Source organism: Moschus berezovskii, chromosome 7, assembly GCF_049115385.1.
Source record: "Moschus berezovskii isolate FMDL1 chromosome 7, NW_MosBer_1.0, whole genome shotgun sequence".
Lineage (NCBI taxonomy): Eukaryota > Metazoa > Chordata > Mammalia > Artiodactyla > Moschidae > Moschus > Moschus berezovskii.
This window is the reverse complement of record NC_142466.1, coordinates 45227308-45254040: the sequence shown is the minus strand read 5'-3', so window position 1 is coordinate 45254040 and position 26733 is coordinate 45227308. Positions and strand designations below refer to the sequence as shown.

At 36.4% G+C, this 26733-nt stretch overlaps 1 protein-coding gene across 1 annotated transcript in view; it reads left to right on the top strand.

Annotated features, from left to right (window-relative positions):
* UHRF2 (ubiquitin like with PHD and ring finger domains 2) overlaps positions 1-25164 on the top strand; it is a 73759-nt gene extending 48595 nt beyond the window's left edge. The window contains exons 6-16 of the mRNA XM_055428246.2: positions 595-781; positions 6589-6712; positions 7088-7195; positions 9878-9982; positions 11840-11946; positions 15341-15503; positions 16145-16285; positions 18065-18158; positions 18493-18650; positions 23056-23154; positions 24143-25164. Of these exons, the coding sequence (XP_055284221.2) occupies positions 595-781; positions 6589-6712; positions 7088-7195; positions 9878-9982; positions 11840-11946; positions 15341-15503; positions 16145-16285; positions 18065-18158; positions 18493-18650; positions 23056-23154; positions 24143-24289 (1433 nt within the window). The 3' untranslated portion in view covers positions 24290-25164. The remainder of the gene's footprint in view (positions 1-594; positions 782-6588; positions 6713-7087; positions 7196-9877; positions 9983-11839; positions 11947-15340; positions 15504-16144; positions 16286-18064; positions 18159-18492; positions 18651-23055; positions 23155-24142) is intronic.
* The last annotated feature ends 1569 nt before the right edge of the window (positions 25165-26733 follow it).

Below are 26733 nucleotides of genomic sequence, written 5' to 3'. Positions count from 1 at the left end.
GTTAGTGAGCATTACTGTAAGACTTTTTGTGTATATATGTTATTTTATAATTTCAAATGAACATTTTGGCAAAAAGTATTTTGGATTTAGATGGGAGAGACTGGCAGAGGAGGGGTGGGCAGTAAGTGGAACCTGTTAGTTGCCAGAATTCTGAACCAATTGATAAGTAAGATTTTAAAAAATCAACTGTTAGGTACTGTATTTACTAATAAAGAGTATGTTGGGGGCATAGCGAAACCAAAATGGATCTGCTCACCTCTAACAGGTGTACCCCTCCTAGTTTTGTCCACCTGGGGAAAGGTTTGGAGATCTGCACAACAGATGATACCTAACACTTCCATTTCGGAACAACTTTGTTCAGTTATTTCACTGGAAATTTTAATATATCTTATGATGCCCCATGAGTTCACTGCATTATGTCTATGCATCTTGATGCACATTTGGGGAATATTAAAGTCTTGCACTGAATTATTCCATATGGTTCTTTTTGTTTAAAAAGAAGCTGTGTGCTATTCTCATGGGTTTTTCTTAATAAGATTCATAGACATAAAAATGATTTTAAGACTGGGATTGCTATAATTTTGTTCTTAATAGGGAAAAATGACCCTGAATGTGACTCTTGTGGTGGAGACCCAAATAAGAAATGCCGTTCTTGCTCCTGTCATGTATGTGGTGGAAAACAGGAACCCAACATGCAAGTTCTATGTGATGAATGTAACATGGCCTATCATATTTACTGCCTGAATCCTGCTTTGGATAAGGTCCCTGAAGAGGAATACTGGTATGATTATCAGGGGATTTTTGTTGTTACTATGTAAGAATTGAATGTGCAATATGTATTTGAAACCCCAAAAGTAGATTTCTAAAGATACAAATGTGTAAGAGGTGGATTTATTGAGAGAGATATATGTCTTCTCTTGGCAGAGATGCGGTCCATCTCAGAAGACGAATGGCCTACATAATGTATACTGAAGTGCTTAAAATAATGGTTATTTGGCATTGGTACCTTTATTCAGTTACTACAACAGCGTCTGAACCGATCTCTCACTCCGTTTTTTAATTCCTCCAGTCCTTTCTCCAATATGAGTCTGTGTTCTTTCAAAAATGCAAATTTGGTAATCACTCCTTTGCTTCAGATGCTTTACATTACTGTAGAGAGCCTTGCAAGTATGTTTTAGTTGATTTTTCCCAGTGTATCTCTTACCACTTTTCCTCTTTTATTTTCCCAAGTGCTGCCTAGATGGCTTCATGCAATGATGAGACTTTAAATACCAAGCAAATGGGTCAGAATTTATATTTTCAGACCCAGCCTTACCTGAACTTTATGTTCCTGTATTCAACTGCTTGCTTGACTAGTATTACAAAATTAGTTACTTCAAGTGGAGATCTTGATTTCCACAAACTTGTCCACTGAAATCCTACTCCTCACTCAATCATCAGTAAATAATATTGTCTCATCCACCTGTTGAGGAAAAAGCTGAATTTCATTTTAGTTCTCTCTTCTCCTTCGTCACATACTCTACATCCAATAACCTTAGCAAATCTTACAGTTCTACTCTCATTACCCAGTTCAACTACCATCTGTACCCTCAACTGTATGCCTTGTGCATATATGCTTAGTTATGTCTGATTCTACGACCTCATGGACTGTAGCCTGCCAGGCTCCTTTGTCCATGGAATTTTCCAAGCAAGAGTACTGGAGTGGGTTGCTGTTTCCTTCTCTGGGATCTTTGCAACCTAGGAATTGAACCTGAGTCTCTGGCATCTCCTGCGTTGACAAGTGGATTCTTTACCAGCTGAGTCACTAGGAACTCTATAGTAAATGCACAGCTAGTCTTCTTGCTTTCATACTGTCTACCAACTTTCCTTCCTGCGGTAGCAACAGAATGATCTAAATCCTGAATCAGAATATTCACAAGTTTAAAACCCCTAATGTCTTCCTGTTGAATTTAGGATAAAATCTAAGCCCTTGCTGTCTGTGAACTGACCTCTGCCTACTTTTAATGTTCTTCAGAACATACCATTCCTTATTATGCCTCAGGACCTTTACACTAATGTCTCTTTGCTTGGACTCTTGATAGTTTTGGCTCCTCTAATCTCATCTGGAATAGCACTAACCATGATGTATTTCCTTTATCAGTCAGTTCAGTTCAGTTGCTCAGTTGTGTCCAACTCTTTGCAACCCCATGGACTGCAGCACACCAGCCCTCCCTGTCCATCACCAACTCACGGAGTTTACTCAAACTCATGTCCATTGACTTGGGATTGCAATCCAACCATCTCGTCCTCTGTCATCCCCTTCACCTTCTGCCCTCAATCTTTCCCAGCATGAGGGTCTTTTCAAATGAGTCAGTTCTTCACATCAGGTGGCCAAAGTATTGGAGTTTCAGCTTCAGCATCTGTCCTTCCAATGAATATTCAGGACTGATTTCCTTTAGAGTGGACTGGTTGGATCTCCTTAGAGTCCAAGGGACTCTCAAGAGTCTTTTCCAATATCACAGTTCAAAAGCATCAATTCTTCGGTGCTCAGCTTTCTTTATAGTCCAACTCTCACATCCATATGGAGAAGGAAATGGCAACCTACTCCAGTATTCTTGCCTAAAGAATTCCGTGGAAAGGAGAGCCTGGTGGGCTGCTGACCATGGGGTCGCACAGAGTCGGACACGACTGAAACGACTTAGCATGCATCACATCTGTACCTGACTACTGGAAAAACCAAAGCTTTGACTAGATGGACCTTTGTTGGCAAAGCAGTGTCTTTGCTTTTTAATAAGCTGTCTAGGTTGGTCATGCCTTTCCTTTCAAGGAGCGTCTTTTACTTTCATGGCTGCAGTCACCATTTGCAGTGATTTTGGAGCCCCAAAAAATAAAGTCTGTTATTGTTTCTACTGTTTCCCCATCTCTGCCATGACCAGATGCCATGATCTTAGTTTTCTGAATGTTGAGTTTTAAGCCAATGTTTTCCTCTTTGACCGTCATCAAGAGACTCTTTGGTTCTTCGCTTTCTGTCATAAGGGTGGTGTCATCTGCATATCTGAGGTTATTGATATTTCTCCCAGAGATCTTGATTCCAGCTGTACTTCATTCAGCCCAGCATTTCTCATGATGTACTCTGCATATAAGTTAAATAAGTAGGGTGACAATACACAACCCTGACGTACTCCTTTCTGGATTTGGAACCAGTCTGTTGTTCCGTGTCCAGTTCTAACTGTTGCTTCCTGACCTGCATATAGATTTCTTAAGAGGCAGGTCAGGTGGTCTGCTATTCCCATCTCTTTCAGAATTTTCCATGGTTTGTTGTGGTCCACACAGTCAAAGGCTTTGACATAGTCAATAAAGCAGAAGTAGATGTTTTTTTAGAACTCTTGCTTTTTCGATGATCCAACGGATGTTGGCAATTTGATCTGTGGTTCCTCTGCCTTTTCTAAATCCAGCTTGAACATTTGGAAGTTGACAGTTCACGTGCTGTTGAAGCCTGGCTTGGACAATTTTGAGCAATACTTTACTAGCATCTGAGGTGAGCGTAATTGTGCGGTAGTTTGAGTATTCTTTGGCATTGCCTTTCTTTGGGATTGGAATGAAAACTGACCTTTTCCAGTCCTGTGGCCACTGTTGAGTTTTCCAAATTTGCTGGCATATTGAGAGCAGCTCTTTCACAGCATCATCTTTTAGGATTTGAAATGGCTCAACTGGAATTCCATTACCTCCACTAGCTTTGTTCGTAGTGATGCTTCCTAAGGCCCACTTGACTTCATACTCCAGGATGTCTGGCTCTAGGTGATCATTGTGATTATCTGGGTCGTGAAGATCTTTTTTGTATAGTTCTTCTGTGTATTCTTGGCACCTCTTCTTAATATTTACTGCTTCTGTTAGGCTCATACAATTTCTGTCCTTTATTGTGCCCATCTTTGCATGAAATATTCCCTTGTTATCTAAGATTTTTTTGAAGAGATCTCTAGACTTTCCCATTCTATTGTTTTCCTCTATTTCTTTGCACTGATCACTGAGGAAGGCTTTCTTATCTCTCCTTGCTATTCTTTGGAACTCTGCATTCAAATGGGTATATCTTTCCTTTTCTCCTTTGCCTTTTGCTTCTCTTCTTTTCACAGCTATTTTTAAGGTCTCCTCAGACAACCATTTTTCCTTTTTGCATTTCTTTTTATTAGGAATCGTCTTGCTCCCTGCCTCCTGCACAATGTCACAAACCCTCCATCCATAGTTCTTCAGGCCTTCTATCAGATCTAATCTGTTGAATCTATTTGTCACTTCCAGTGTATAATCATAAGGGATTTGATTTAGGTCATACCTGAATGGTCTCGTGGTTTTCCCTACTTTGATTTAACTCTGAATTTGGCAATAGGGAGTTCCTAGTCTGTGCCACAGTCAGCTCCCAGTCGTCTTTTTGTTGACTATATAGAACTTCTCCATCATTGATTGCAAAGAATATAATCAATCTGATTGGTATTGACCATTGGTATTTGGTATTGACCATCTGGTGATGTCCATGTGTAATCTTCTCTTGTGTTGTTGGAAGAGGGTGTTTGCTATGACCAGTGTGTTCTCTTGGCAAAACTCTATTAGCCTTTGCCCTGCTTCATTCTGTACTCCAAGGCCAAATTTGCCTGTTACTCCAGGTATTTCTTTTATACCTTTATATTTCCTTTATAGCACTTACCATTTTCTGAAATTGATTCCTTGTGTGTACTAGTTTTCCTTAACTATTTACAAATATTTTAATCACAAACATTTATCCCTACCCAGTGCCAGAATATTGCCTGGACTCATAACAAACATGATGAAGAGATGGATCCCAGGGATGACTATAATTAGAGGACTCTTAGATTACTCTGTAAAGTATTTCTACATTCATATTGAGGTCTTTAACCTTACATCTTTTCTACTTCTCCAAATCACATTGTCTGGATATTTAGTCTCTGAACTCATTTTCTCATTAGAGATGATACCTGCTTTCACCATAAGATCTTTGATAAAATTATAGTTAGAAGGTTGGCATATCAGGTAAAACAGTCTTTATTAAAACAAATTAATTTTTGGAAGTGTTCCTGATTTCCATATTAGTAGGGATTTTACTTGATAATATTCATTGCCTTCAGTTCAGTTCAGTCGTGTCTGACTCTTTGCGACCGCATGAATCACAGGCCTCCCTGCCCATCACCAACTCCTGGAGTTCACTCAAACTCACCTTCATCGAGTCAGTGATGCCATCCAGCCATCTCATCTCTGTCGTCCCCTTCTCCTCCTGCCCCCAATCCTTCCCAGCATCAGAGTCTTTTCCAGTGAGTCAGCTCTTTGCATGAGGTGGCCAAAGTATTGGAGTTCAGCTTTAGCATCAGTCCTTCCAATGAACACCCAGGACTGATCTCCTTTAGAATGGACTGGTTGGATCTTCTTGCAGTCCAAGGGACTCTCAAGAGTCTTCTCCAACACCACAGTTCAAAAGCATGAATTCTTTGGCGCTCAGCTTTCTTCACAGTCCAACGCTCACATCCATACGTGACCACTGGAAAAACCGCCTTATCATGCATAATTATGCCTTGGATTTATTTCTATATCTAACTGCCCAGCTAATTTTCTCATGGTCTGAATTGTCTACATATCTTGTCTATAGTACTAAACATAGCGTCTCATAATTAGGTATTCAAAATTAACTAGTGGGTATAGATATCATCTTTGTGAAAATATAGAAAAAGAAATATAAGATTAATGGGTGGAATGGCAGGTTGATCTTTGGATATACCCAAAGTTTCCATTTCTTTGTGACTCAAAGATAGCTGCATTTCATTCTATATATATATACTTATGCTTTGCTTTTCAGAAATTTTAACAAGGCAGCTTATAATGATGTATATGTTATAGTAGGCTTCCCTCATGTCTCAGTGGTAAAGAATCTGCCTGCCAGTGCAGGGGACACAGGTTTGATTCCTGGGTCAAGAAGATCCCCTGGAGAAGGAAATGGAAACCCACCCTGGTATCCTTGTCTGGGAAATCCCATGGACAGAGGAACCTGGCAGGCTACAGTCATGGGGTTTCAGAGTTGGACACGCCTTAGTGACTAAACAACAAACAACCCAAGTTACAGTCAAGTGACAACCACAAATAGGCTAAAGTATAAACAACCATCCTTGAATCCAGTATACTTGCTATAGGCTGCAGGTTTTTTACTTTGAAAATTCTAATAACCAGTTCAGATGGGGAGATATATCAGTTGCCATGGTTCATTGTTCAGTGTAGAATCATCTATTCTTACCATTTTTGTTTTAATGGTAAAAAGTTCAAATGAATGATGTCTACTCTGAGAATTAGTGATAAGATCAGAGTTTATGGTGCCATTTGGATATTGGATAGCCTTGTTTGGCCTGTGCACTGAATTTGATAATAAAATATTAAGTTCTCTAAAATAATGGCAAGCTTAATCATGTAAATATTTTGGAAAGTTTAGTACTGAAATCCCAACTGAAACTCTAATATGCACTAAGTATTACACATCTTAAAAGTTATTCTAAACTAGAAAGGCAATTATTTATTATTGACGTTAATATAATATTATGAAAATTATTTTTTTTAAAGGTATTGTCCTTCCTGTAAAACTGATTCTAGTGAAGTTGTAAAGGCTGGTGAAAAGCTCAAGATGAGTAAAAAGAAAGCCAAGATGCCATCAGCTAGTACTGAAAGCCGAAGAGATTGGGGCAGGGTAAAGAAGGAAGTCTTTTTCTTCCTAGCTATAATGTTTATAACTGTAATGCAAGTTATAATGTTTCGATTCCAGTAGTAGTAATGGTATAAGTGATAATCTGAAATGGTAACAAATAACAATATTGATTAATCATATACATTGTTGGGATGTGCCTGATGGCCTAGTGGTTAAGACTCTGCTCTTTCACTGCGGAGGGTGTGAATTTGATTCCTGGTTGGGTAACTGCATGCTGAGCAGTGTGGCCCCCAAAAAAGGAAAAAAAAATTGTTTAATATTAATCATATAAATTGTAGGGTTTTATTTTATCTGCATTTTATGGGGATTAAGGGCTTTCTTTAAGATTTCTCAGACAACTTGTTTGATACCTTGTAGGGAATGGCCTGTGTTGGTCGCACTAGAGAATGTACTATTGTTCCTTCCAATCATTATGGGCCTATTCCTGGAGTTCCTGTTGGATCAACTTGGAGATTTAGAGTTCAGGTATGTCTTAGATTGGCTTAGTCAAAAGAGTAAAATCGGGTATACCTCACATTGTAGCAGTGTTAGTATCAGTTGATTCTAAGTGAATTAACGTAGGTAGTATCATATGGCATTCACTTGTTAAAATGAATGATTTCCTGTAGGATGATTAGGCACTTCCTCATAACTTAGCAGACAGAGAGGAACATAACATCATGGACGTGGGCATCATCTAAGCCTTTGTATCACTTTGTTTTATTTTTCTGTTATTGTTATACTAATTAAAGTTATTATTCGATATTCTGAAGAATTTTCCTTGCCAAAAATGTAATATTTGAAATAGATCTTCCGTTATGCAGTAAGTTCTCATTTAATATTTTTGATCTGCAAGGAAGCTCACTTAGTATTTTCTTTGGCAATTATTCTTCTGAGTGAATATTAAGATAACTGGTCAGAGGAAATGTCAGGCAATCCAAGGATTAGATTACTTCCCTTTTTCTCTTGAAGACTTTTGTAGTTTTCTAATTTCTTCTTTAGAAAGATAACTTTTTCATTGTGGAAAATTTAATGTGGGAAAAAGAAAAATCTCTTAGTTTCCAGTTAGACAGGATTCTAAACTTTTAAGAGTTGAATAGCACTGGTGATTAGAACATTGATGAAATTTTACGATTAAAATAATGTAATACAAATACTTAGCTTGGGATGTTGAATACTAGTGTATGATTTACATTTTAAAAAACCTACTCTTTTTTTTCACTCATTTTCTGTTTCTAAAAGATAGTCACTTTAAAGTTACTTCTGAATTTACCTCCTTATATCTAAATAACGTATGGCTTTTGTCCATATTTTGGTTTTGTTAACCTCTTTCTGTGGAAGATAGGCATTTAGTTTAACAAGTATTGTGTTTTTTACAAATGGAAAGCTTTTGGCAACCCTTTGTCCAACAGGTCTATTGGTGCCATTTTTCTGATAGCATTTTAAAATTAAGATATGTGCATTTTTTGGACATAATGCTATCAAGCACTTAAGACTACAATATAGTGTAAATAGTGGCTTTTTTATGTACTGGGAACCCAGAAAATTCATGTGGCTTGGTTTATTGTGATATTCACTTTACTGCAGTGGTCTGGAACCAAATCTGAAATATCTCTGAGATATGCCTGTACAATAATATTTATTTTTTATACTATGCATTATTTATAATATTTATATATAAAATAAAAGTTATAAAATATACTTCAGTTTAGTCGCTCAGTTGAGTCTGACTCTTTGCAACCCATGGACTGCAGCATGCCAGGCTTCCCTGTCCATCACCAACCCCCACTTAATTGTCTTGTTTTTTGGTTATTTTTTTTGTTTTTAATTTTTTTTCTTTTTGTATACCTGTCATTCGTTCCCAAATTCTAAAAACCTCATTAATATGGTCTAAGATGACTTTGAAGCCTTTGACTTGAGCAACCAGAAGGATAGATTTGCAGTTTAGAAAATAGGGAAGATTCAGCACAGATTTATTTTTAGGGTTGTTCATGAAGCTGAGAATCAGATGGTCCTTGCTTCTAAAGTGCTTGGTGTTTTCAAGGCCTAAATCCAGGTTCTGTGGTTTTTATCATCTTCTCATTGACTTCTAATGTACCTCTTCACCCAGCCCATTATACAGGCTTGGATTTCAGTTTGCCTTACTCTGAGAACAGTTGTGTAATAAACAAATGAATCAGACTACTTCTCTTGGGAAGTTTGAAGTACATGAAGAAGTGACACTTAGTTTAGTGAACTCCGGGAGTTGGTGATGGACAGGGAGGCCTGGCGTGCTGTGATTCACGGGGTTGGAAAGAGTCGGACACGACTGAGCGACTGAACTGAACTGAAGCAGTTGAAAATTAAAAGCGGATTTGTTCTTAAAAGGGTTATTCTGTTTGTGATGGGTAGAAGGTATTTGAAGGAACAAAACTGGAGGCAGTGAAAAAGGGTATGTTTTAAGTATTCATGACTCAAATTAGAATTATATCAGTGTATGTGGAAAATGATGTATTTGAGAAGATTAGGAAATCAAATCATCAATATTTACAAATTCTTCTGGTTTGAAGAATACAGAAAAATGAGGCTGAAATGACTGTTGCCTGTCTGACTTGACTAGGCTTCCCTGGTGGTTCTGATAGTAAAGAATTGGCCTGTAATGCAGGAGACCTGGGTTCAATCCCTGGGTCGGGAAGATCCCCTGGAGAAGGGAATGGCAACCCACTCCAGTATTCTTGCCTGGAGAATTCCATGGACTGAGGAGCCTGGTGGGCTACAGTCTATGGGTTGCAGGGTCAGACATGACTGAGCGACTAACAATTTCACTTTGAATTGACTAGGGAACAGTACCGTAATGAAAGATGAGAAATGAGTTCTGGAACACTGATAGTAAATTATTTTTCACCTGAATTGAGCTGGAATTACCAATAGCACAGGATGATGATTATTTAATATTTATTTTAAAACTCAAAATTCTAGGCCTGAGCAGTTTTATGAGTCATTACTTCAGTACCTGAGGAATATAGAGTTGGGGAGAAGTAAATAAAGTCTGAGCAAAATGTGGAATTCTGGGTGACATTTGGTTCTTAGTTGGAAGCTTTTAGGATACAGTAACGTATGTGAAACCATTTTGTAAATGTAACTTAATGAACTGTTTGAAGGTATTTTGAGTCTCACTTGATGTTATAGGTGAGTGAAGCGGGTGTCCATAGACCCCATGTTGGTGGAATTCATGGTCGGAGTAATGATGGCGCTTACTCTCTTGTCCTGGCTGGTGGATTTGCAGATGAAGTAGTAAGTCATGATACAGCCTTGTTCTTTAGAACGTGTCTTGATTATTCAGTAAAATACAGAAACTTTGTCCAGGATAAATCCCATCTCTCTTAGCATCACTTTTGTGTTGAAGTGGTCAGTTCTATACAAGCAACATAGTAAATCAGTCAGCGTCTTTAATCATTGCATGTGCTGATTACTGCAATGAAAATAGTCACGTTTGCTTTATAGCTCATTTTAATTTGGGGATAATTGTAGATTGACAATTAGAAATAATACAGAAATGTCTGTGCCGTTTACTCAATTTCAGCCAACGGTAATATCTTACAAAACTATAGCCTAATATCACAACCAGGATACTGACACTGCTATACATTCAGAACACTGAACATTTTCCTTCCTGCAAGGGTCCCTCACATTGCCCTATTTTAGCCACCATACTATTTCTGCTTCCCCTTAACTCTAGACAGCCATTAATTTGTTGTCCATTTGTATAATTTTGTCACTTAATTTTTTATAAATGGAATCTTACAGTGTATAATCTTTGGGATTGGCTTTATTCAGTCAGCATAATCCTCATTGTGGCATGTGTCAATAGTTCATTCCTTTCTATTGCTCAGTAGTGTTTTATTGATGCAGGTGGATCACAGTGTAACCATTCACCCATTGCAGCAAATAATGCTGCAATAAACATTTGTGTACAGGGGGTTTTGTGTGTATAAATATGAGTGTTTGTTTCTTTGGGATAAATGCCCAGAAGTGTAAATGCTGGGTTGTATGGTAGTTGCATGATTAGTTCTTTAAGAAACTGCTCGCCCCTCAAAAAAATGGTAGGGGGGGAACTGCCAAACTGCCATTGTGAAGTCAATCCAGATACCTTCTGGAAGACTGTATCTGATCAATTTAAGAAGAATCCTGGACTTTTTAATATGTACTTTGTATTAGACTTGCTTCAAACGATGTATACACTGAAGATAAATTCCTTAATGCCTTATTCCTTAAAATATAAACCTCAGGGTTGAATCAATGAAGTGTTTAACCCAAACCTCAGTTTGGATCTGCAAAGGGTCCCAAAAGTTTTGGGTCATATAAAAACACTTAAAATCATGAAAGTTTAGTTCTGATTCTTAGTCCAAAGGAAAAATTAGATGAAAAACCTTTGTTACAAGCAAGAATGAAGTTTAAAAAGTCATTATATTTGGTCTGAATTAATTAAAATAATCTTGCATTGAAGAACCACTATTAAAGTATAAGTCATTTACATACTGATGGTTTTCTTAGTTTAAGTACTGAATCAGGTAGAAACTTAACAATAACAATATAAATTTGTTTCTAAATTTCTTCTCAATTATATGCAGTTGTCTTACCCAAATATAACTTGGGTAAACCCATAAATTTTGAAATGTGAGGAACTACAATGCTATTAGGATTATAAATTTGAAAGTTATCAGCAAACTTGGATATGGTATAGATTGCTGTTGAGAAATCCGTTTTGGAGTAGTTATTAAAATGTTGCCCTGTAAAGAACCTACCAGCATAGTATTGATATATTTATTTAAATAACATTGAATTAAATTAATATTCCCAACCTATAAGACCTTATTTTGTACCATTCTATAGATTATTTGTATATCACAAGAATAGCTATGTCTGGAGATGTTGGAAGCTATAATATTAAAATGAAATCTTTAGATCAAGTGATACAGCTTGAAGGTATATTACACACAAGACCATATTTGAATTTTCCCTTATTTTGGTAGATCCCTTGAGAGAACATGTCAGCTTATAACATCCTAACCAAAGTTCTGGCTATGAAATAAGAATTAGTGAAATCATACCTGGATTTAGATGTTTAATGCCAAAAATGTTCTTCTGCAGGACCGAGGTGATGAATTCACATACACTGGGAGTGGTGGTAAAAATCTTGCTGGTAATAAAAGAATTGGTGCACCGTCGGCTGATCAAACATTAACAAACATGAACAGGTACTCTTTATTGTTGGAGTTTATAAAAACTGTTTAGAATTTGGGCTTTGTATTAACAGTTGGACTATAGTACTACAATTTATAACTTACACTGTAGAGAAGAATCCTAAAGTGTAAGTTAATATAGCTAAAATAAAAATCTTATTACCTGATTAGTATATAAATACTTATAAGCTTTCTAATTTATTTTTAGTATTATTCTTTTTTAAATGACGTAATTCCCAGTCTTAATACATGTGCTTTGCATTTGGAAACATGTTGAAAACTTTGAAGAAAAGAAACCTATATAATTTAAGTGAAATTAAGGACAAGGTGGCTTGCCTACTACCACATAGGTCAAATTTTGTTCTACTAAACACAAATTTATCTTTTAAAGTGACAAACTGCTTATTAGAAGAGACTAATGTGAAATAGGGTTATGTTTGGGAGCCACATTTATGTGCATGAAACATCAGATAACTTAATCAGAACTACACAAGGTGCTGTTAGAATTTATGTCTTTTAAGTGTTTTAAAAAAAATCATTATGAAAGAGCCACCTTGTGCCAACTTTAGAGTATAGAAGTATTTGATATTCCTGCTTCCATGGAATAGAAAGTTTAACTTCAAATGTTTTATTTTGTAAACGCATGCTAGCACCAGAAATAGATTAAGTGAGCCAAACCATCAGATAGCAATGACCACGTTGTAACTTTTCATAGTGATAAATTTGCAATGATAAAGTTGAAATTTTTTGTATTTTATTAAATATTCTACAAAATATTCTTAATAAAAGTGAGTTTTGCTTTCCTGAGTCTAAATCACTCAGTTTTAAGTTGTGTACCCTTAATTTCTGATTACTGTGTAAAGAATATACTTTGTGGTTTCAAGGCTTTTATTGTATACCAAGTTATATAGAATCTGTTTTTATGTCTTCTATATTATTTCTGACAGTAGGATTATTATATTGAACCAGCAGAGGAGACAGGTCAGATTTGCTGGTGAAAACATTGTTGAGGTAGAAGTCTAGTCCCTAGGCAATCTTTTTCTAATGAGGAAGCAATTCTTTAGGAGGAATGATCTTAAAAATAATTAGAAATATTTTGATGTGTATTGTCAATGTATCTTGAATTTGCAAAAGGGCTTTTTCATGTCAAATCTGAAAATCATATATTTTTTTTAAATAATAAGATTATTTGACTTGAATGAAACTTCCTTTGTAACTACCTGCACTTGTACATGAGAGTTGCTTTTCAAGCTTGGAAGAATCTAATAAGTATATCCTGTTTATCATATGTTACAATCTCAGAAAATAATTGACAGACAGTAAAAATGTCTATATTAATAAGGAAGGTAGTAAAAATGAAATAGTAACTGAGAACAATTCAGGATTAACTTATCACAGAGATGCTAACATTCCTTCAGTTAATTTATACACTAAGCTGTGCGTACACCTTGTGATTGTAAAGACCTCTTCGGCAAAAATACCTATGTGTCTTACTATAAACGTGAAAACTGAAGTAAAAGACCCGTAGCTTTGACCCATAATATATATTCTTTCCTGGAGTGTACATGGTCTAATTCCTTTTTGCTTCTCTACTGAGAGGTAGTTTGATACCTGCTCCTTGCTTTTAAGAAGTTTGTTCCTGTTTCTTCTCAGCTCTTCCACTTTATGAAACTGAAAAGGTTAGCAGGTAACTTGACTGTCCTTTATCGGGACAGTTAGAGGCAACCGATTGAGCTGTGGACAGAGTAATGGACAAGCCTTTTGTTTTGCCTAGTTTCATCCTCTTGGACTCTTTACACAGACTTGAACAGACTGCACACTTACATGAAACTGGAAGTGAGTTAATAATGCCACTTAATTGTGGCAGTCATTATGATGGAAGGTACATGTGGCACCAAAGCATTCTACTCATTAATGGGAAGATAGTACATATCTCTATCTCAGTTCTTTTAGGGGATGAAGTATGTGTATCTCAGTAGATATTCCATAAATAACACCAGTGCTGGAATTAATGGCTACAGTTTCTTCTACCTGACAGGGTTTTAATGCATTTCCCATTTGAGATTTTAACAACAAAAAAAAAGATAACTTGATGAGCTTTAATGACACCTAAAAAAATTTTCTTATAACAAAACACTTAAGTTCATTTACTTTAAGTATGATAGAGATTGTAATAGTCATTTAGTCGTAATTTTTTTTTTCTTTTGAGCCTGCATAAAAAGAACTATACCCTGGAAAAAAGTATTTTGTTCAAATCTGATTTTACCAGATTTCAGGGGAGGGTGTCTGTATATATATATTTTTTTAACCTTAAATGTTCTCAGTGGATTCTTTCCACTTAAGTTAGGATACAGGTGTCTTACCGAAGGAATCCTCAGCTTCACGGATCTCATGCCTGATGATCTGAAGGTGGAGTTGATGTGATAATAATAGAAATAAAGTGTGCAATAAATGGAATGTGCTTGAATCATCCTGAAACTATCCTCCCCCACCCCCACTCCATGGGAAAATTGTGTCCCATGAAACGGGTCTTTAGCGCCAAATAGGTTGACTACCACTATCTTAGAGGAAAAATACCAACTTTAAATAGTTCTAGTTTGTCTTTTGGAGGGCAGGACTATGTTTCCACAAGAAAGGTCTTCTAACATCTAATAACCTTACTGATTAGTTACTACTAGATGAGTACACATGCTAAGGAAGGTTCAGCTAAATCAAGTGCTGCTTCCAGGTCAGTGTTCCTCCTTGTTCATGTGTCATCAGTAAAATGTAGTGATCTTAAGCAGCCAAAAGTCTTTATTGTCATGATTTAGCACAGGTATTTGAATGCTTCAGTTTTATTTAAACTTATCTTTTTACTGGAAATCTTTAAAGGATATCTTCATATTAAACTTGTTCTTTATTATCTTCTAAACTTTAAGGAATCTCTGTCTGGAATATGGAAAGTAGACCAAGAAAGGTCATTTGTACCTTGCAGACAAATTTATTTTTCTGAATTTCTTTCTACATTATTCCAACAACTTACCTTATTCCCTTATCAAAAATAATGATTACAGCAGTCAACTTGCTTTAGTTTTCCAACTTTCTCCCTTCCCTCAACAATGTTATTTAAAGAAAATTCCATGTATTTCTAGTTGTTTTCTATTATACGTGGCACAGATGTTATTACTTTCAGAAGAACCCTACAGGCTATCTGAGAACCAATCCCCTGGCTTGGGGGTGACATCAGAAAACTGATTTGTCTTCTCTGCTGGTGGGGGAAAGCATAATCCTATTATCTGGAATAATATGGAAAGAATCATAGAATCTTAACCATCAGGTAAGGCATAATTCACCTTTTAAGTTAGCTAGTGATGTGATTATATACTTGAAGAAAGATTACTTGGTATAAAGACTTTGTTTTATTTTTTAGGGCATTGGCCCTAAACTGTGATGCTCCATTGGATGATAAAATTGGAGCAGAGTCTCGGAATTGGAGAGCTGGTAAGCCAGTCAGAGTGATACGCAGTTTTAAAGGGAGGAAGATCAGCAAATATGCTCCTGAAGAAGGCAACAGATATGATGGCATTTATAAGGTGCTCTATCTGGCATGACATCTTGTTAGTCGTTCTTCCTGGGCTTTCGACAGGGTTGCCACAGGGAACTGCTCTACTGTGGGTGGGCTAAAGGAAACAATAGACCTTCTTAGTTGGTCTTTCTACTTTTTCTAGAAGTAAAACATGCACAAAACGAGCTCTTACCTGAAGTCCCTAAAGGCAGAATTATATTTGGGGTTAAGCTTTTTATAAGTGATATTCTCTTATGATAAAACTGTTCAAACAACTTGGCCGTTGTAAATATTGGATTCTTATATCTTCCAGAATGATTCTAACTGTAATAGATTTTTCAAAGTAGAGCACATTATAATTTTAAAATAGGATGCATTCTTTGTTTTAAAAACGAAGGCATCTACTGCCACCATTTTAATCTACTATGTAAAATTATATTGAGCATAATCTTGCTACAACTTGAAATTTATAACAATCTGTCCTTATGAGAATTATCATAATTAGGAAATAAAGTATATTTTAGTGCATACTTTTTACTTACTGTTCCAGCAAAGCCAGTATCTTTCAAAGTTGCATTTAGTTGTGCCAAGTTTACTTAAAACACTAACATGACATTATGAATAAGTCTAAACTGTACATCTCAAACTAGCTGAAATATTGTGATTTAGGTGGTGAAATACTGGCCAGAGATTTCATCAAGCCATGGATTCTTGGTTTGGCGCTATCTTTTAAGGAGAGATGATGTTGAACCTGCTCCTTGGACCTCAGAAGGAATAGAACGGTCAAGGAGACTATGTCTACGTTTACAGGTTAGATTACGTTTGTCTAGGCTACATGTATGTTCATAAAAATGTACACCTGTGTACTATCTGTGTGCCTTAACAGTGGGTATAACCCACAGCAGTTGATCAGTGGACTGTAAGGGGTGAGGAATGAGATCACACAAGTATAGGAAAGGAAAAGAAGTAAAAAAGCAGCTTCATATGTGTCAAACTGCCCTAAGACCAAGAACTGTTCTTGGGGAAAACTGGGCTTGACAGTGAAAAGTAAAATACACTTGACTCTTGAACACCACAGGTTTGAACTACGTGGGCCCACTTACACACGGACTTTTTTCAGTAGCAAATATTGCAGCACATTTCTGCAGTTGGTCAAATCCCCAGATGAAGAGGGCCAGCCATAAGTTAAATAGGAAGTTTTGACTTCTGTACAATTGGCCCCACCCTAACTTCCTGCATTGTTCAAGGGTCAACTGTATTTCCAGTTCACTCTGGACTTTAAGTATGAGGGAAAGGGATACCTGAAGTTGAGGTATAGTAGGCCTTGAGAAGGGAAGTTTTATCCTAGAGGGCACAGGGGGTGTGTCTCTGGTAGGGGAAGGGGGGAGGTGGCTTATAAGAGTGGTCTGCTTTCTACCCTTCTCACTTTTCCTCACCCCTTTTCTCTCTTCCCCCTCCAAGCTGCTTCCTTGTCCTGTCACCACCTTTAGTGCTTTGCCTTTTTTTTTTCTCTTTGCCCATGCTCAGCTGTTAACCCATGTAAGACTTCGTTAGTTTTGTGTGCATAATGGATGATATGGCTACATTCCCCCTCCACTGCCTATACACCCTAGACTTTGTCCCTGACACTGACTTCAGAGCATGGTTTCAGTTTATCCTCCATTATTCCCCATCACTGTGCTTCTCGTAAAGACTGCCAGCTTTGTCATTTCCCCTGGCTCTGCCCACACTGCATGTGTAGGGGCTGAACTATGGGCAAGTGTCTGACCACCCAGGCAGGTGAGTGTGTCTCTTCTAGAGCAAGTCTGTTTTTTTATTTTGTTTTTTTCTTTTTAACTCATGGGGTTGTTTAAATGAGATCCGTCAGCTGCTAAAATAACTGCCAAAATCATTCCTTTTATAACTAAATATTTTTAAAACCTATTGTTAAATCCATTTTCAAAAGATTTTTTTTTCAGGTCTACTGTTCAGCAGAGCAGTGTTCTAGATAGTTTAAATTTGAAACAGTTGAACAGAAAGAAGATGTAAGCCAATCAGCTATGATGAGTTAATATCATTGAGACTTGTAACATTTTGAAGTTTAAATATGAGTGTTATCACAAAGCATGTCCAAAAAAATGTATAGCCAATAAAACACAAGGGTAATTGGGTAGAATTTATTCCTTAAAGTCTAACCTTTTAGTTGATAAAGGATTCAGTAATGTAGTGGCTTTAGGTCTTCTAAAAACTCTCCTGCCTCACCCTATCTGCCTGTTAATTTTAGGAGACAGAAACTTACCTTTCTATCTAATTATACTTTCTTCCTCAAACTTTTTAGTCACAACTCGTAAACAGTTCTTTTCTCTTTTCAGTCTGAAACTAAGATCATAATGTTATAAAATGGAATATCTTAACAGTCAAAACTATAGTCTTAAACTGAATTGGGGGATTTTTAATAATCTTTTGTCCTTTGAATTCTGTTTCTTTCGATGTCTGTGTCCTTTATATAAATCCTTTTAATTTAGGGAAAGTATAGATCCCTCCCCATTCCCTTTTGACCTCTCTTCTCTATGAAGGTTAAATCTGCATTGCACTTTTTCCCCTCATCAGTATCCAGTAGGTTACCCTTCTGATAAGGAAGGGAAGAAGACCAAAGGACAGTCAAAGAAGGCCAGAGGAACCTCAAAAAGGCCATCTGCAGATGGTAGGTAATATCTAAGGACGTAAATACAAATAACTTAGTTTTTAATAAAGGGAAATACTAAGCGTAAGCTGAAAACTCATAAGAAATTAAAAGAAAAAGGGTTTTTTTTTGTGTGTGTGTGTGGTGGGGGTGGAGTGGGGTGGGATATTTGTGTATTTGAAAAATGTCAGAGCCTAAGTATCCTAAACTTAGGATACAGCAAAGTATCCTAAACTGTGGGAAAGTTAGATGCTGCTTTATGCTTGTTATCTTCATGCTAAGCATAATTGGTGCCGGTTAACTCATCTACTTAGAACCACTTGTATTCTGCTGATACATTTTTAAATAAATCTAGATGATTGTCCAAGTGCCTCCAAAGTCCTCAAATCATCAGATTCAGCAGAAGCAGTTGAGGCTTTTCAACTAACCCCTCAGCAGCAACATTTAATCAGAGAAGATCATCAAAACCAGAAGCTATGGGATGAAGTTCTTGCATCGCTTGTGGAAGGACCAGTATGTAAAGATTTTTTTTTAAAGAATTTCTAATATTAACAAATGATGAAAAATAATTTCCCTATGATTGTCATTTTCACAAGGCAGTTAAAACTTGATCCTTTTATCCAGGCTTCTCATTCAGTTGCTCCTTTCAGAAATGAGGCAGCACTCAAATGCTTTTAAGTTGATTTTAAGCCTCTTAGATGTTGGTTTTTTGACCACTTTGTGTTTAAACTGTATGAGGTACTGTTCATGGAGAGAATTTTCAGTTGTGGAACACATTCAATTTAAAACTCATCAGGAAAGTTTTGTTCCAAGTTACCTAATAGAATAAGTCTTAAGCAGTTCAGCAAAGTTTTCAGTGCTCATATGTTCAGCCTAGGAGTAAAATAAAAACCAGCATTTAAGTATTTCCTATGTTTTTGATTTTTTTGTTTTCTTTGATAATCATAACATTTTAAAGTGAAAAGAAGTTTCAAGTTTAACTGATGTCTGGGTTTTGTGTTAAGCTATGTTTTGTAATGAGTTTTTATTATCAAATCCCAAAAGGTAAAGGTTCCAAATGTAAAGTGTCTATTCATTCTTGGCTCACTGCTTTTTGTCTCTCAGTTTACTTATAAATTTGAATCTTCAATTTTCTTAGATGTTAGCCCTTTGTCAGGTGTAGTACATTACTATTCTGTTTTCTTTCCTTCAAAGTATGTGATGTGCAGCTGTTGTGGGTGAACTCTAGTAACCTCTCTTGAAATTCCATTTGATCACCTTTTAGTAGTTTCTTCCTTCCTATGTTTTCTTCATTTTCTGAGGGCATTGGTCAGAACTTCTGTGTTTGAAATGGGGTTAATGCATATCTTATATGCCCCTTTTATGTGGATTGAGAGGAAACTCTGATAGTTTTTGTGTTTTTTTTAGTCATCATTATGGAAAAATCTTGCTGATAACGATTTTTAGACTAAGGAATGAATCAGTTCAGTTCAGTCACTCAGTCATGTCCAACTTTTTGTGACCCCATGAACTGCAGCACGCCAGGACTCCCTGTCCATCATCAACCCTCGGAGCCTACCCAAACTCATGTCCATTGAGTCGGTGATGCCATCAACCATCTCATCCTCTGTTGTCCCTTCTCCTCCTGCCCTCAGTCTTTCGCAGCATCAGGGTCTTTTCCAATGAGTCAGCTCTTCGCATCAGATGGCCAAAGTATTAGAGTTTCAGCTTCAACATCAGTCCTTCCAGTGAACACCCAGGACTGATCTCCTTTAGGATGGACTGGTTGGATCTTCTTGCAGTCCAAGGGACTCTCAGGAGTCCTCTCCAACACCACAGTTCAAAAGCATCAATTCTTCAGTACTCAGCTTTCTTTATAGTCCAACTCTCACATCCATACATGACCACTGGTAAAACCATAGCCTTGACTAGACAGACCTTTGTTGGCAAAGTAATGTCTCTGCTTTTCAATATCCTGTCTAGCTTGGTCATAACCTTCCTTCCAAGGAGTAAGCGTCTTTTAATTTCATGGCTGCAGTCACCATCTGCAGTGATTTTGAAGCCCAGAAAAATAAAGTCAGCCACTGTTTCCCCATCTATTTGCCATGAAGTGATGGAACTGGATGCCATGATCTTAGTTTTCTGAATGTTGGGCTTTAAGCCAACTTTTTCATTCTCCTCTTTCATATGGTGTCATCTGCATATCTCAGGTTATTAAAATTTCTCCCAGCAATCTTGATTCCAGCTTGTGCTTCTTCCAGCCCAGCGTTTCCTATGATGTACTCTGCATATAAGTTAAATAAGCACGGTGACAGTATACAGCCTTGATGTACTCCTTGTCCTATTTGGAACCAGTCTGTTGTTCCATGTCCAGTTCTGACTGTTGCTTCCTGACCTGCATACAGGTTTCTCAAGAGGCAGGTCAGGTGGTCTGGTATTCCCATCTCTTTCAGAAGTTGCCATAGTTTTCGTGATCCACATAGTCAAAGGCTTTGGCATAGTCAATAAAGCAGAAATAGATGTTTTTCTGGAACTCTCTTGCTTTTTCGATGATCCAGTGGATGTTGGCAAGTTGATCTCTGGTTCCTCTGCCTTTTCTAAAACCAGCTTGAACATCTGGAAGTTCACGGTTTGGAATGAATGAGGTTTATGCAATACCCTTTGGATTGATATTGGAGAGTTTTTTTGTTTCGTCTATAAATGTAATATTTTGGGTTGTCCTTGGGTAGAATGAGACTTACATGTTTGGAGGACAGAAAAGTGAGTTAGCTCTGTGAGAAATGTTAACTTGCTTTTTATAGCCTAGAGACTCAGGCATATAGAATCTTGACTCTGGTATATAAGAGTCATTTTCACTTAGAGCAAGTAAGAAACAACAAGCAGTTGTTGATTATGGTCTAATTTTCTGGTTGGAGAGGATACAGCTGGGTTAGTGGTAACTCAGGTGAGTCCCAGCTGTGAATAGGCAGAAGACAGAGTAGCAGATACAGGTGAAGGATAATAACATCTGGGTACAAATGAAAGTTCTCTTTTGCACATTTGTTGTCTGGGTGGAACATATGTATTAGGCTTCAGTCTGAGGCTTTTGATATATCCTGTTTATCAATTTAAAAAAATAAAGTCATCAAATCCTGCAAGACTTGATAGATATGTGCAAATCAAGTATACTTTTCAGTCTTTTCTTTTAGTGTAACTTTTATGTGAAAGTCACCACTTGACAGTTCTCAAACAATAAAAACCCTGCCCTCTAGTGGCAGGATATTACATACCTAGGTCAGGTGACTGTAACCTTGCTGCTAGTGGTTACCCTGGATAGGTTTCATGCCCATTCTTTTCAGATAAACCAAGAACAACAAATCAGATTTTAATCAGCTGTGACTTTTAAATGAGTGCATGTATTACATATGTGCGTTTATATCAAACACCTTCCCAAGGCCTTACCTGATCTGGCATCCCTACCAACCTCTGCGTTCCCCTCTTGCCACTCTTCCCCCCAAACTGCTTCAGCCACAGTGACATTTGTGCTATTTAAACACACTGAACCTGTTCCTATTCCTGGACCTTTACACATATACTGTCTCTCTGACTGCCATTCTCCTCTCTGTATCTTCATGTAGCTCATTCCTTATCCTGTAAGTCTCTACAAAGTACTGCACTCCCCAAAGAGGACTTGCCTAGCTATCTTTCTAAAATAGACCCTCCTTACTCTGTTGTTTAATTTGCTTTGTTTCCTCAGTTATGACTATCTGAAATTGAATTTTTAAAAATTTGCTCTCCTAAAGGAATATAAAGTTCTATGAGAACAGAGACTTGGCCTTTTCGTTACTCTTTGTAGATGAGTACCTAGCACATTGTAGGAACTCAAAATGTTGATACTACATATGCTTTTATTGCACTGTGAAGGTACTGAGGAAATAGTCGTTTGACAGAGAGGGGGACTTGGTATTAAAGTTTTTTTCCACATCTCCCCAGAACCGGTATATTCTTCTAGTATGTTGGATAATACTTTATTGATAGTGCACTTGACCTTTATAATCCAGGTTTATAAATAAGTCAGTATCAGTATATAAATATGAAATGTAATCCTTCTTTGTTTGGGTTTGTTTACCTGAAATTCTTGTAGATTCTACTTTTTCTATTAACAGAACAAATATAAAATACACTCCCCCACTACCCAAAAATAACTGAGTAGAGGATTATCCTGGTGACTATTCAAAAAACTACTTTTCCTTCTAGATTAAACAGCTTGGATAAAATAGAACATAATAATGGCTTTTGAAGATTAAAGAGTACTCATTTGATCATGTTTGCTTTAGAAAGCTTGACCTTCTGTAATTTAATCCCAGTTTGAGTAAGTGTTAGCAATAGGAAAATAGGGGATTTTTGGATTGGGGCAAAATATCACAGAAAATTATCCTAGGAATATAAATACATTAATTCTTTGGGGTTTTCTATACTAGAGTATTATTGCCAAGTGGTTTCATTTTTTTCAGCAGAAAAAATAAGTATTGAAGTTTTATAAGAGAAAAGGGTGAATAGATATATTAGAGTATATATAGATATATTAGAATACCATGGAGCTTTTTGAAAATCTGTACATAATGACCTTGAGACAAGTTGTTCATGATTTTTTCAAGTGAAAAATAGTAATTTCTGAAATATGAGCTTTTCTTTTTAAGGTCATATCTTGACTTTGCATATTTTGCAACTGAATCCTAAAATTTAAAAACTAGTATGTTTATCTTATGGATGAGATTTCTGCAGTTTCCTGTTACACATTTGCTTGTAGTTAGAACCACTACTTGATTTTTTTTTCTTAATAGAAAGCATATATACTAAATGCGATGGACACTCACCCCCCCACATACAATTATTTGGAATTCTGTTAATATATTATGAAATGCTAACCTTTTTTTCTTCCGCTTGGGTACCATTTTAGAATTTTCTGAAAAAATTGGAACAATCTTTTATGTGTGTATGCTGCCAGGAGCTAGTTTACCAGCCTGTGACAACAGATTGCCTCCACAATGTCTGTAAAGTAAGTAGAATTCCTTTCTCATTTTCCTTTATTAGGCGAGGAGGCACACTAACCTCCAAACCTGTTTATAGCTCATGAAAAAGCAGTTTTTTTTCATGAAGCAGAATAGATAAGGAACCTTGCTGGATAGGAAGCATTTAATTTCGTCTTGGTGGTAAATGCATATTTTAATTATACAGCAGTTCAAATCTATATAGTCTCCACATTCTATCACGTTTGAAATTATTGAAGATGAGTTGAAATGGAAAAGAAAGTAAGGTGTTGCTGGTGTTTTCTATTACAACTTATGTATGTCTCATATACAAACTGAAATAATTCTGTGTACTTAACAGATCTAGAACAAATTCTGTTTGGCAGCATGCCCAGAGGAGTTGTGTATTGTCTTATCAGTGTGGTATAAAAGGTTTGAATTTCAGTCAAACCAAGGTTGGAATCTTGTTCTACCGCTTGGTGGTTATTATGTCCTGACCTAACTTCTGAGGCTTAGTTTCTTTTGTAAAATGGAAACAGACTTTCCACATAAGTGTTTGTATCTGACCTTGAGTCAGTTAAATAGTCTTTTTGGAAAACACATTATATAAAATAGATAATGTAGTTTTAAGGAGGGAATTCCTGAGCTTTTTTTTTTTAATTCTTTAGTGCCCCATCAGGAAAGATAAGGATTAAAATCCAACCTAGGTGAGGCTAGTGGGAACCATGCAGAATTCTAACACTCATTTCACTAAATGAGGAACTTTATATAAAAATTGTCATTTGCCTGAAGTCTCAGCGTGTGTTAGAGGAGGAACTGAAGCCTTGTCTGTAAGTTCATTTTCATACTGCAGGTTCAGGCCTTGACAGTTGTTCATCTTTCATATTTCTCTTGTTGCCAAACAGTAAGTTTCTAGTTCTATTCAAAAGCCTAAATTGTTGAGTATTATCTATATGCTTTACACGCAGATGAAATCAGGTGTGTTTACTTTTCATTTTGTTTTTGGTTTTGCCTTAGGATTGTTTGCAGCGCTCCTTTAAGGCTCAAGTGTTCTCCTGTCCTGCTTGCCGGCATGATCTTGGCCAGAGTTACATCATGATTCCCAATGTGGTTCTGCAGACTCTACTTGACCTTTTCTTCCCTGGCTACAGCAAAGGACGATGATCTGTCTACTACTGTGTTGCTCCCCGTGGCTTTTTGGACAATAAGGAATCTAAAATGGTTGGGGGTGGTTGGGAGGGGTGGAAGCAATGGTGGACCATATCTCACGTTCTGAAGCAGCTAATCCTCTTTCCTACATAGCCATCATCTTGTGTGTGTAGTAAGAGGCCCATTTCTCAACTGTCTTTTAAATATCAAAAGGTAGTTCTTGTCAGTTAACAACTAGTTTTAATGAATAAGAAGTCAAAGCCTCAGCTCTAGTTGATATCCAAGTTATGATTTATTTTGCAACTACCTCAGGACAGAAAAGATTTATGGGGATTTTTTAAATCATTGAGAAATTAGTTAAATGAAATTTTAGCTACACACTGCCTCCCAAATATTAGTTGTGCCTGGTTCATGTAATTTGATTTTAGAAAAGGAAGTGACACTTGAGATTGTTGGAATGAACGCAGCTTCTGTAGTGTGCATAATACATTTTTAATGTCTTCTTCCATTACAGTGTGTGTTTTGCAAGAACAGGTTCATTTTTTAGCCCATTTTGTGAGCTCCATTGTGCTTTTTTCTGGTGTTTTATGCAAGTTGACTACTAATGAAAACAATATGAATGCATTGTTGCTGCATTAGTGTAATGTGGTGTGGTTTTGCACTTAAAAGAGGTATTCAGATGATCTAGTTGTAAATTTCATGAAAAGCCTCTTCTGTACTAGTCAAACTGCTTTTAGTGAGTCTCACCAGTGGTTTTACATCTGCAGAGCATTGAGGACTGGGCTGACTTTTTGAGAGGATTGAAATTGCTTCATATTGTGATCCTAAATTTTATATTCACTATATTCCCTAAAGTATACCTTAATAAATATTTTATGATCAGAAAAAAATAGCTCCTCTTGCTTCACTGTTTTACATTTGTCTGGCTTATATTTGTAGGTATCTTTACAAATCAGTCACTTCCAGAGTATTTCAGTGTATGTTTTTACTGAAACAGACATTATGCACCATTTTTTACTCTTTATTTTTGGTATTGAGAACTAGTATGAAATCTTAAGTACTAAAGGACAGATTTCACCCTGAACTTGATCTTTTTTTTTTTTTTTTAACTAAATGGGAAATTTTCAAATTAAGAACCTAGCGACTATTTTATCTATAACAACTCAGTCTTATGTTCAATTTTAGCATAATTAGTGCTACTTGTTTCACAGACATGAGAATATTCTAAAACAGTTCTAGTTTCTGAAACTGAATTTTCACAAAAGTTTTAATATTATTGAATCAGTTTTCCTACCCTTGAATACAGTCATAAATACAGCCAGTATTTATTGAATATTTGCTTTGCATTTGTTCATTTTCATGTGTGCTCACTTAATCCTACTGACAGTCCTAATAGGCAGAACTTCTTATCCCCTTCTTATGGATGAATATCAAAGGCACAGAAAGGTTAAGAAGCTGGCCAAAGTTCATTGGACAGGGGAGTGACAGAGCTGTGCTTTACACAGGCCATTTGAGTCTAAACCTGGCAATCTGCTTTTGGGCTACATAGACTCACACTTGAATTTAAGCCAAACTGCTTTCAGAACTTTTCCTGCAGTTAAGCTCAAACACAGTGATTGGAGCTACTATCAGTGAGGGCTAGTTTTAAACGTTGGAGTCATTTTTATTTTTAATAGGTTGAAAATGAATCATTAAAGTGCATCATCTGGTGTTGGCCATATTGATGCATGGAGAGTGGGGAATACCTTCCAGTTTCAACTACTTGAACTGGTTCTACTACTTTTATTAGGAAAATAAAGGATTCCCACATTTATGGTATCTATTTATTTAACTTTGCTATACAATGATGGACTGAATAAAAAAACTGATTACAGTTTAACATGTTCAGAAGTATCAAGAATGTCTCAAAGCTAAACAATTTTATGTTGCTCAAGCTTTTTTTTGAAGACTTCAAGTTTTTTTAACATAAAGCATAGGAAGTTTCAAAAATTTAATGGTAATTATATCCTCAAATCTAGTAAATATTTGTTCAAATTTCTCTTGTCTCAAATATCATAAATGGATATTTAAGTTTGTTTGAATCAGGAACCAAATAGACTTTATTTATTTTATTTTTTTGTGATTGAGTGCTAACAGTTTATTTCTGAGATATAGATTCCCAGGAGTATGATTGACAAGTCAAAATTATTTACATCATTACATGGTTAACTGCAATAGATATTTTAAAATTGGGATTTTTAAAAATTCTCTTAACAACCCACATTTGTATCAATTTACGAGAATGCTGACTTCCTCACATCTGTACCAATAACACTTCACTTTCTCCTAAACTGTCTATAAGTTAATACCTCATTCTTTTTTTTTTTAATTTATTTATTTTAATTGGAGGCTAATTACTTTACATTATCGTATTGGTTTTGCCATACATTGACATGAATCTGCCCCGGGTGTACATATGT